Genomic DNA, 10,591 nt, shown 5'->3' with positions numbered 1-10,591 from the left:
TAATAACATAACCATATTGCTTCATAATGATTAGAGGACATCAGACAACTTGTTTTTATTGCTTAATAATGCAGAATAATCATATAGAAATAAAAAAAACCTGACGTTGTGCGCTATTTGAGCATGTTGCCTGCCTGCAGCACTAAAGGACTGTGCGAGAGACGTCTGTCTCGCCCTAGCAGCACCTGTCCCTGTCCTCCTCTTCAGCTCGCCTCAACATAAGCTTATCATATTCTGTGATGTGATTTACTGAGGTGTTTGACGAGGTCAGTAGTGTTGCCACAACAACGTGTCCACACAGGACTCTGTTTGCGCTCAGCCATTGTTGTGAGTGTGCACGCCAGGGGCTGCGACACATTTATACAGCCGTATTCCGCATATGACTATGAAAGGCGTAAGAGGAAGTAGTTCCTTCCAAATTAGACGATCCGAATTGTATAGTTTCTTTCCACTGCGTTCATTTTAATGGAAAAACTACAAATTTACCCCAGAGTACTAAAATATCGATATTATAATATGAGAATCGATTCTAGAACATAAATTGCTGGTATCGGAAGAATCGGTATTTCAGTATCGATCCGCACACCACTAGTGTTCAGGTTCACTGTCACCGCTTCAGTATGACTCTTTCTCCAAAATAATGCCATTCAGAGGGTGTAGGATGTCTCTAAAGAATAAAATGCTTCTTGTTTTTTGTTATAGTGGTGTCGGTTGGAAAGAAGACAAATATAGCTCCAGTTTTGTTTTTTCTTGGATATTACTCTGTCCAAAAATCATGGGCCACCTCTCACTTCTTTATATGTTTTTAGAAAAATGCTAAAGAGGTGCAGCAATCTATTGAAACATCTTAAAACATAGTTTTTAGAATTCTACCAAGATTATAAGTCAAGACAAGACAAACCTTTCTCTTTTATAAGAATGGCTTCTAAACGGCCACTCTTCTCCTGAAATCATTTCTGATGAGGCTTTAGTAACAGCAAATGAATCATCTGATGGGCCAGATGTATCTCTCATGTTCTGTGTCACGTTTTGCTGGATTCTTATCCTTTTTCTTATGGCTTTCCATTACTGTTCTGATACTGTGAAATGCATTAGCTCACCACATATGCGACCTTGTCATTTTGGGTAGCTTTTACATATAGGTTAATTACCATTTGTGTAACTTACATAGTTGCTGCACATTTAGAGCGTGCTATAGGGCCAGTATTACTGTCAGGTCTGATATTGACTAAACAGGGTTTATTTAGTGCTTATAAATGTGACAGAGTGAAGCTTATTTGCGTGCCATTTGACTTTAAATTTTATTCTATTTGGATTTGAAATCAAACACTACAGAGTCAAAGTGCTGGTACTCACAACAATTTGCATTAATCATCATGAAACTGAGCTCACGGCCCACTATTCAGACATCACTACTGATTATAATATTTGGGGAAACCTGCAGTCAGCTGACAGTTGGATGAGTGACGACACGTTTTTTCCACGCTACTTCCAGATGAAAATTATCAGCGTTTTGGAACTTTCTTATCTGGATGATTGAGCATGCATCAATATACTAGTTGATTACAATTACTGACAGTCTGGTATAATATTTAACTTTGTTTAGAAATGTGCAATACCTGTCTGTGTTGCTGAGGATCACGGCGACAACAGCAAAAGTGTCGAGTAGGTGTCACTGTAGAGAAGTGTGTCTGTTTGGAAACCTCTGCTTTGACAAAGCCTCGCGTTCCCCAGCACTACAATACACTGACTTGCCTGCAGACTAGACCTGACCTGCGGTGACCAACTGGAAAATTGCACGTGTACCACCAAGAGTGACAGAATTAGGATTTCATTTGGTTTCATACGCTTTTCATACGCTTGCAGATTGGAAACGCGGTTTCTTTTTGATGACCACCTTATATTGACGTGACCACCCCATTAAAGTCAATATTTTTGCTCTTAAGTCGCGGTTTGGCTCGGAGCAAGACCTCTAGAGGGCAACAGCACTCCGGTGACAGCTGCACTTGCTTTGCCACGTCTACGTACAAGAAGAAGGGAAATTCTGACGTCAACACGCTCGAGCATGCCTACTACACTCCACATAAACAAAGGCAGGACGCGGCTCTGCGATAATTTGTACTGTCTTTCTATTCTATATACTAACAATATTAAATAAAATTGGAGCGGGCCTCAACTTTGGAGCCATGGAAAACGCATTACTGATGCGAGTGAGTGTTTTTACCGATCAAGGAGGCAGGAAATACATGGAAGATGTGACCGAGGTCATAGTAGAGCCTGAGCCGGGAGAAAATGAGCCGACGACGGGTGACCCAGAGGAGAACATTCGGAGAGACTACACGTTCAATTCTCTGGCTGGGGACACTTATCCCGACCGGGCCGATAAAACCGTGGAGTCCCCGCAGGTTTTAAACGCATCCAGTGAACTCGTACAAACAGAAGACGAGGGTATATCGGTAGAAACGCCGTCACCAGGAGATCTAAGCACGCCGCAAGTTCAGCCGAACACCCCGACTTGTTCCCGCCGTTCCGTAGCATTCTTCGCCGTTTTTGATGGTCACGGGGGTCGAGAGGCTGCGCAGTTTGCGCGAGACTATCTTTGGGAGTTCATGAAGAAACAGCGGGGATTCTGGTCAGACTGTGACCGGGAGGTCTGCTCTGCCATACGCAAAGGGTTTGTAGCATGCCACCATGCTATGTGGAAGAAACTGCGTAAGTTTACTAAAACTATTAAGTTGTGACACGTAAAAGCTGTTACTACTTTGTGCTTCTCTGTGTTTAAGTAACGTGAACTTAACGCCAAACCTCAAAATCAGACTATATTATCTGGCCTACACCCAGCTGAGTGTTGACCGACCGTAGCTCATTGCTAGCTCTATGAAAGCCGGATTTACTAGAATGTTCCACGGGCTCAGTAGAGCCTTAAAAAGAAAGATCTCGACCAGAGAGCTAGGTAATTGCCAGATACCCCAGCAAATTCCTCGCCATTGTGCCCAGGCTCTGTTTGTTTGTTTGTTCAATTAAGATCAAGTTATAAGTAAATGTTGGAATTAGCGGAGCTAACGAAGTTAGCTGTAGCCGCCCGGTATTCGCCAAACAAAGCCCGTCACAGCAGACACCGAACAGTTCAGAAGTATGTTCACAATCTAATGTATAATGGAAACCCACAAAGTGTTATGGTCTCACTGGCCTCAATCTAGTGTGTCGTTACAGAGACGTAGTTATTACCCTTTTTAACGCCTCATCGATTCTATTTAGTCTGTGTATGCCTTGGACCACGGCAGTGTGTTCAGGTGTCTGGTTGGATATGTTCGGACTTGTCAGCTGTTTCCAGCTGGTCACAGATTATATGTACACACACAAAGTGCTTGTGCAGCGCATGTGTGACTTTGCTTATAAAACTACCTCCTGGACGAATAAAAACCGACCTTGAGGTCACATACATCTCTTTTAGCGTGGTAAACAAAAACAGATCAGTGCACATTGATATGTAAGAAGCCAGTATGTTCTACCTGTCTGTTCGGTGTACCTCACAACACTGTGCAGTAATGTTTTATAAACAATAAGCTTGTGTTCATTTTCTGCCTTCTGTATTTTCAGCTGAATGGCCAAAGACACTTACAGGCCTTCCTAGTACATCAGGTACCACAGCCAGTGTAGTGGTGCTCAGAGGAAACCGCATGTATGTGGCCCATGTTGGGGACTCTGCGGTGGTTCTAGGTGTCCAGGAGGACCCTTCAGTCCCATTCATCAGAGCTGTGGAAGTCACGCAGGACCATAAACCAGAACTTCCCAAAGAGAGGGAGCGTATTGAAGGTCTAGGAGGAAGGTAAGCAGGGCCCAGCCCAACATTTTGTCACCCCCACCCCCCAACTGACCCCATAGTTTTATAGATCCCTTGTAAATGTTTACTGTCCTATCTGTCCTACTGTCCTATGGGGTAAATACAAATTTTCATTACTCTGTATATTGCTGTTTTATTTTATCTATAATAGTGTAACATAAGTTATTTGTAAATGTTATTAAAAGTCTAAACCTGCAAATAACTATTAATTGAGCTTTAAGAGAAATACAGTATAGAGATTGAAAATGTGACGTCATTCAGGGGTAAAACCGCAAAGGATTCTGGGAACTCGTGGCAAGAGGTACTATAGCGCACGCAGGCTTTCAATTGAAATCAGTCACACAGCGATAAAAAGAAACACAAAAATGTCAAGAAGCCGTTGTATTATTAACTGCAATAGCCGGTCGCATGACAGCCACGGGAAGCCGACGGGTAAAGAGATCGGTTGTTATCGGATTACGTCGTTGAAGAGAAATTGTTCGAGCCATGTTTCCGAAGTAACAAAGAGGTGACGGATGGACTGGATTGCAGCCATTCAAAGATCAAATATAACGTCCCAGAACACTCCAGCTCACAGGTTAGTCTGCTCCAAGCATTTCCACAAAGGTCAGTGTTTTGTAGCAGTTAATGCGTCATTTTTCATAACATAATTGGTGATATAGGTTACAAGCAAGTCTGGCGCTGAACAGAAATTGTCGCGCTATGCTCCTTTGTTTATTGTGCATAAACAGTGAATTGTCCTGACACAATATTGCGTTTCGCTTCTGTTATTACCATGGTACATTGACAAAAACATATACTTTTATTCACAGGGTAAAACAGTTTTTTTGTATCACTAATAGCCCAGTACGATTACAGCATACAGTATTATTGTCACTTACCAGTCTCGACGATTTGTGAGACTGGTAAACTTACGTTTGTTCGTACGATGGTCTTTCGTTCTACACGGTGCATTTCAAGGTCCTGTACCCATCCGTCGGTAAACTGTACCTGGGCTCGTTGCAGTGACCTGAAGTTACTAAACTTCATGAGTGTATGCGCTCACTCCAAGAAGCGTATAATTATAAATATGAGCGTGGTGAAAGTTGGGCAGCACGCTAACGTCTTTTGTCCACTCTGTGTGCTCGTAAGGGTCTGACCCTTTCACTCCTTTGATTTTTTCCTCGTATCTTTTCTTTGACTTTTCATCAAGTCTGTCTTTGTACGGTCCGGCATTGTTCTCCTTCGTTTTGTACATTCCTTTTTTGGGGGGCAAAGAAAAACCAAGAAGGTATTGGAACCGGAGAATGAACGTTTTGCGGTGCTGCAAATGCTTGCATTTGATGCGGTACTTGGATTGTTTTGCCACGAGTTCCCAGCATGCAATGCGCGAAAGCCACGTGGTCTGCCAATCTCTATAGTACACCCCATGCCCCCCCTTTAGACCCGACCCTGCATGCTGCAGATTGAAAAGGGCTGTCCACCTGCAGCAGAGTTTATCAGAAATCTGCCCAATTTAAAGATCGTTGTAAACTAAACAAAGAAGTTCATCTGCACACAGACGGCTTTCATTTGAACTTTTAATCAAACAGCATTGTTTTGAGCCACAGCTGCTTTTGAGGCCAGCTGTGGTTGCCAGAGCAGGTTATCTACCAGTCAGAATGTTTCAGAATCAGTCTTCCTGCAGCTACTCCAGTCTGCATGTTGAAGTATCTTTGGGGAAGATACTGAACCCTGATTTGCTCCTGATGCAGCCATCAGAGTGTGAGTGTGTGCACAAATGTTATAAACGGTTCTTAGCATAGAAAAAAGTGCTTATATATGAACGGATGCATGTGAGGCTAGTAAAAAGCACTTTGAGTGCTCATTTAGTATATAAAAAAATACTATAAAAGTACCAGTCCATTTCCCATTTACTGTGTTTGTCACTGTTTCTGCTTTTCTTCATATTTAAGCTTTCTGATTAGGGCCCTAACATGTTTTCATGAACAACAACAGTCTCTAAGTTAAAAAGTAAAACTGAGTTGATTAGCTCTGAAAACATTCCACTCTGAGTATCTTTACTCTGAGTTAATTGCATACGTGAACAGGGAAAGAAAGCCATCATCAACAGAGCCCCGACACAACGAATTACCATGGGAACGGGTAAATAAGAAGCAGTGTCCCGATTTTATTACCGTGCACAAAGAAATATGAACACGTGTCACTGATTACCACGACATTCATCTTAAAAAAAACAGGACGGAAGAAAAAAATCCTTTCAGTCTTGCTCCAGTCTGTCTTCATCATAGGTTGAATAAAAGTTTGTTTTAAATATCATCTTTAATACTGTCTTTCATTGTCATTTACCTAAATAGATTTTTCAGTTAGAATCTGAAATCTTGATTTTTAAATGTGATTATTAAACTTTAATGTAACAGGGACAGAAACTGAAGATAAACTCTGAACAAACAGACAAAACAATTTACGGATCCACCCCCAAGTCCATCGCTTGTTAATTTAAAAGAAATGTTGCTACAGTTTATGCCAATTTTTAATAATTCTTCAGTAAAACTTTAATGTGCTGATAGAATGTAACAACCTTTTTTTGTTTGATCAAGAGAGAATTGTATTATTTCTGACATTGCTAGATAAATATGCTGCTCTAAATGTTCCTGTTTTGGAGGTTGTCTCATTGCTTGCCTGACCAGATTAATATCCTTTAACTATACCTGACTGGACTTGCTATACTCAAACCCAGCCTTGAAGCCACACACTACTGGACTATCAGTGCAGGTCAAAAATGTACGTCTGTCTTTAAAAGGCTGTGTGTTTGTGATGTGTATGACTGTTTTTGTTGGGTGTATTGAATCGATTGGCACCTGTGTGTAATTCTTGTTGCTGTAGTCTGACTCTTCTAAATGGCAGCTTCTCTCTCCTCTCTGTATGAACAGCGTGATCAAGAAGTCTGGGGTGAATCGGGTGGTGTGGAAGAGGCCAAGACTCAGCCACAATGGTCCAGTCCGTCGTAGTACTGTGATCGACCAGATACCATTCTTGGCAGTAGCTCGAGCTTTAGGTAGGAGCATTAACTTACTGTAATCCCAGTGAAGAAGCTGTGAGGATGACTAGAATAATACAAAACAGAGTACCAGAACCATGATTTTATTTTCACTAGCAATTGGGCACAAAGTCTGCGCTCTGTAGAGCTTCTGTTCAAATAGGCTACTTCTAAGTTCAAGAAAAAGGGTAGTGATGGTTAGACTCAGAGTCACACAGCATGTGTGGCTCGTAGTTCCTTCATTAAAGTTTTCCTTTTCTGCCACAGGCGATCTATGGAGTTACGACTTCTACAGTGGAGAGTTTGTAGTTTCTCCAGAGCCTGACACTAGTGTGGTGGTTCTTGACCCTAAAAAACATCGCTACATCATCCTGGGCAGCGATGGTCTGTGGAATATGGTTCCTCCTCAAGAGGCCATCTCCATGTGTCAGAATAATGACGAGGAAATGGTGAGTGGTTATGCTTTAGCTGCTATCAGTATAGATGGTTGCCCTGTTCCTGCATGTGTGGGTTGATGTCTCTTATAGCCCATAAGTAAAAAGTAATGTCCACCTCATATCAGCCGTGTTAGTCGGTGTACTAACAGCATTTACTGCTGCAGGCACCATGTGGGGTCTCGAGTGCCAGGCAGCTGGTCAGTCATGCTTTGCTGCGGTGGCGCCAGCGGATGTTGCGTGCAGACAATACAAGCGCCATAGTAATTGCCCTGCAAGAGCCTGGGACCTGCCAGGACACCCTGCACCATGAGGAAGTGCTGCTAGACCTAGCCAAGGTGTCTCAGTGTCCCCCCACCTCCATATCTCGCGCAGACACTCCTCTTGTTCAGGTGAGGAACAATAGATCCCTGGTTTAAGGTGTGGTATGCACATATAAGTGCTGGACTTGACTGTTATTCCATTGTCTTCTTCTACAGCGACTTCCAGAGGAGGACTCTCCCGCGGCCACATGTGAGCTCTTCTCTGCGTTGGAGCGACGAGATGGGCTATCGGGAAGCAACAGCTTTTATCACATGGATCTATCTGACCCCTTTGCTCTGACTCCGCTGTGTTCAAACGGCAGCCCCGAGCTGCCCGCCCTGTCCAGTGCAACGGACAGGACAGCTGGCAGCAGGACACCCACCAGAAAAAGAACTATTGACGTGTCATCAAGCCCATCGGGCCTGCTGGCAAAGAAAGCCCGGCGCAGGACTGCCGAAAGACCGCCACTGGTGCAACACAACGCAGAGAAGAAACAGAAAGACACCAATAATGTCTCCTCCATTCTCCAGCAGCATAAAAGTACCACAGTATGTGTGTGCTAAAACACACACACACACCTGCTCCCTCCCACTGTCACCGTCATTTGCAGTGGTGCTTCTGTTCCATAAGTTTGCAGCTTCCTCCTGCATATTGTTACGACTCTAAGCAACTGTTCTACGGAGGGAAGACTCACTGCTCACCACTCAAACAGTCGACATTTATAAAAAGTTTGTTTTGGATGAATTTTGTGTCTTTGTTTTTAAATTCCTTCCTGAAATGCTGATGAAATGTGTCTTATGTCACCTCAGTTTCTAGTAACAATTGTAAGCATTAAATAATGTTGCTGGTGTAAAATCTTATGCATTTTATAGCAAGTATTGAAAAGTAAGTTGAATTGTTCATTTAGAACAAATATATATATTTTTCTACTTTCTTTTATTGTATGATGATCTTAGAGTAATATTCCTTTTAGATGTGCTTCACCTTTTCTTTCTTCTCCAACTCATCACTCTGTCAACAAAATTGTGTGCGCACTCTGTGTTAAACATATTTATGTATTATTATCAGTTTATTTAATCACTGGAGACTTACCTTGAATATAAACTGAAGGTGCTGCTACCATCACAGACCAGTAAGCTACTACATTGTGTGTGTTGCTATATAAATACATGTAATGTTTGCAAGTATCATGTTTTCTCATTTGCCATAATGCACCCCCACCCTGTGAGGTTTCTAATAGTTGTTAATTGCACAGTGCATCTTAAGGGATAGGTGCATCCCCTCGATTATGTTTTTAATGTTTGTTGTTTGGTGTCTTCACTTCCCTGAGCCTGCTTCCTACACCTGGTATAAGTTCTCAGAAAAAGCTTTTTGGCAGCCCTTTGCTTCTGTACATGTGTCTATAATAGTGAACTTCTCTCTGTGTGAACACCCTGGTGGCCCTAAAGGAAATCTTCTTCAATTGTGAGGCACTGCAAACAATGTTTACAAGTAACATTTACTGAGCTATTTCATGCTGCCAGCCTTTCACTGTGCACGAACCTTCCCCTGCAGAGAAGAAACTGTCATGCTCCCCCAGTTCATCCTGCCACTTCGTTTTATCTCATTTGCAACACAACATCACCACCTGCACCACCTGTTTCTTTAATACTCGCCTTCCTACGAGCTGTTGTCCCACCATGCTGCAGCGCAAGTTGTATAGTTACCAATGTATGCACAAGGCTCATCTGTGATTAAATACACTCTGCATGGATGGACTTTAAGAGAACTGTTTTGCACTATTATGGTGACGTTCATTGTCTCTAGGAGTGAGTTGCTTTTAACAAACAATGCAGCTAGTCTGAAATTGAGGATGTCAAATAATAAAATCGTTTTAGAATAGATCACTCACTGAGCTTAGTATAGTTAGGAAAACATGACAGAGCCCTGTATGATTCAGATTTTTCCTGCGAGAGAGTAACGACCATTACACAGGAAAGAAAAACTTCTCAGTCTTTGTTACGTGATGTGTTTCCACTGAGCTAAGTGCAATTTCTAACAGGAATTTGTAGCATTGTGGGTTATTTAAATTATACAGTGATGATTCATGTTTGACATACTCTGTAAATGCAGTCTGTTGCTTGGCTTGGAATTCCTCAATTATGATTTTTTTATATATATTTGAGAATTCTGTTCCTCTTTTTGTTTGCTTATTAATCGAAGTACTCACCTCCCTGATTCGGATAGCTGTGCTAACACCAAGTGCATGTGTACAATGTAAATGTGAAAAACACTTATCTGGAAATGAACCTATTTAAATAAAATAAATTCTCTGAAGTAACTTAATTACAACGCTTTGAAAATATTTAGTAATTAAAAAAATCATTATGCAATCTGAACGGTTTTGCAAACAAACAAAAAAACATTTGCCATTGCATATGTCCCACTGGTTGAACGTCAGAAGAGAAAGAGGAATTCTAGAGTAAGGCTGTGTAGGTTCTCAGTCATGGTAATCTAAGGAGATTGAATAGAAAAGACTTTCTCGAGTCTTCAAGGCGTCTTCAGGAAACTCAAAGGAGTCCAGTCGCTTTTCTATTCAAGCTCCTTAAAGTTCTGGAGTGAGTTAGATGAAGTGGTAGAGAGTATCCCCAGAACATGTTCAGGATGTTCTTCAGTATGTTATTGTCGTTTTCCTTGTTTTTGACTGCACCAGAAGCAAGCTAGAGACAGTCCAAAGTCTGTGGGTGACCATGAAATCTGGAGGAGTGTGACACACTGACCAAAGAAGAATGGGTGGGATTGTTCAGGAGGCTTGTGTGAGACTTGTTGAAAAAAATAGCAAAACACTGCAGACTGTTGTCCTGCAAAAAAAGATACACAACCGCTCGTTAGCATAAGGGGGGCTAATAAGTTTGACCTTGGTTTTTTTTGTTTTTGTGAAATTATTTTGTTTCTGTGTGCAAAGTTAAATAATGTAAGCATCCAAAATAAAACTAAAATGTTTGGAAAAGC

The 10,591-nt window shown here is 41.9% G+C and overlaps 1 protein-coding gene across 1 annotated transcript; it reads left to right on the top strand.

The window, feature by feature from the left end:
- The first annotated feature begins 2,042 nt into the window (after nt 1-2,042).
- Nucleotides 2,043-10,551, top strand: ppm1da (protein phosphatase, Mg2+/Mn2+ dependent, 1Da). Its single transcript, XM_080888414.1, has 6 exons — nt 2,043-2,712; nt 3,601-3,829; nt 6,757-6,881; nt 7,131-7,312; nt 7,465-7,689; nt 7,777-10,551. Exons 1-6 carry the CDS (start codon nt 2,187-2,189, stop codon nt 8,161-8,163), a joined length of 1,674 nt encoding a protein of 557 aa, XP_080744540.1. The 5' UTR covers nt 2,043-2,186; the 3' UTR covers nt 8,164-10,551.
- Nucleotides 10,552-10,591: the final 40 nt, after the last annotated feature.

Source organism: Rhamphochromis sp. 'chilingali', assembly GCF_963969265.1.
Source record: "Rhamphochromis sp. 'chilingali' genome assembly, chromosome: 8".
NCBI lineage: Eukaryota > Metazoa > Chordata > Actinopteri > Cichliformes > Cichlidae > Rhamphochromis > Rhamphochromis sp. 'chilingali'.
Note: the sequence above shows the minus strand (reverse complement) of the source record. Positions and strands in the feature narration are given on the sequence as shown.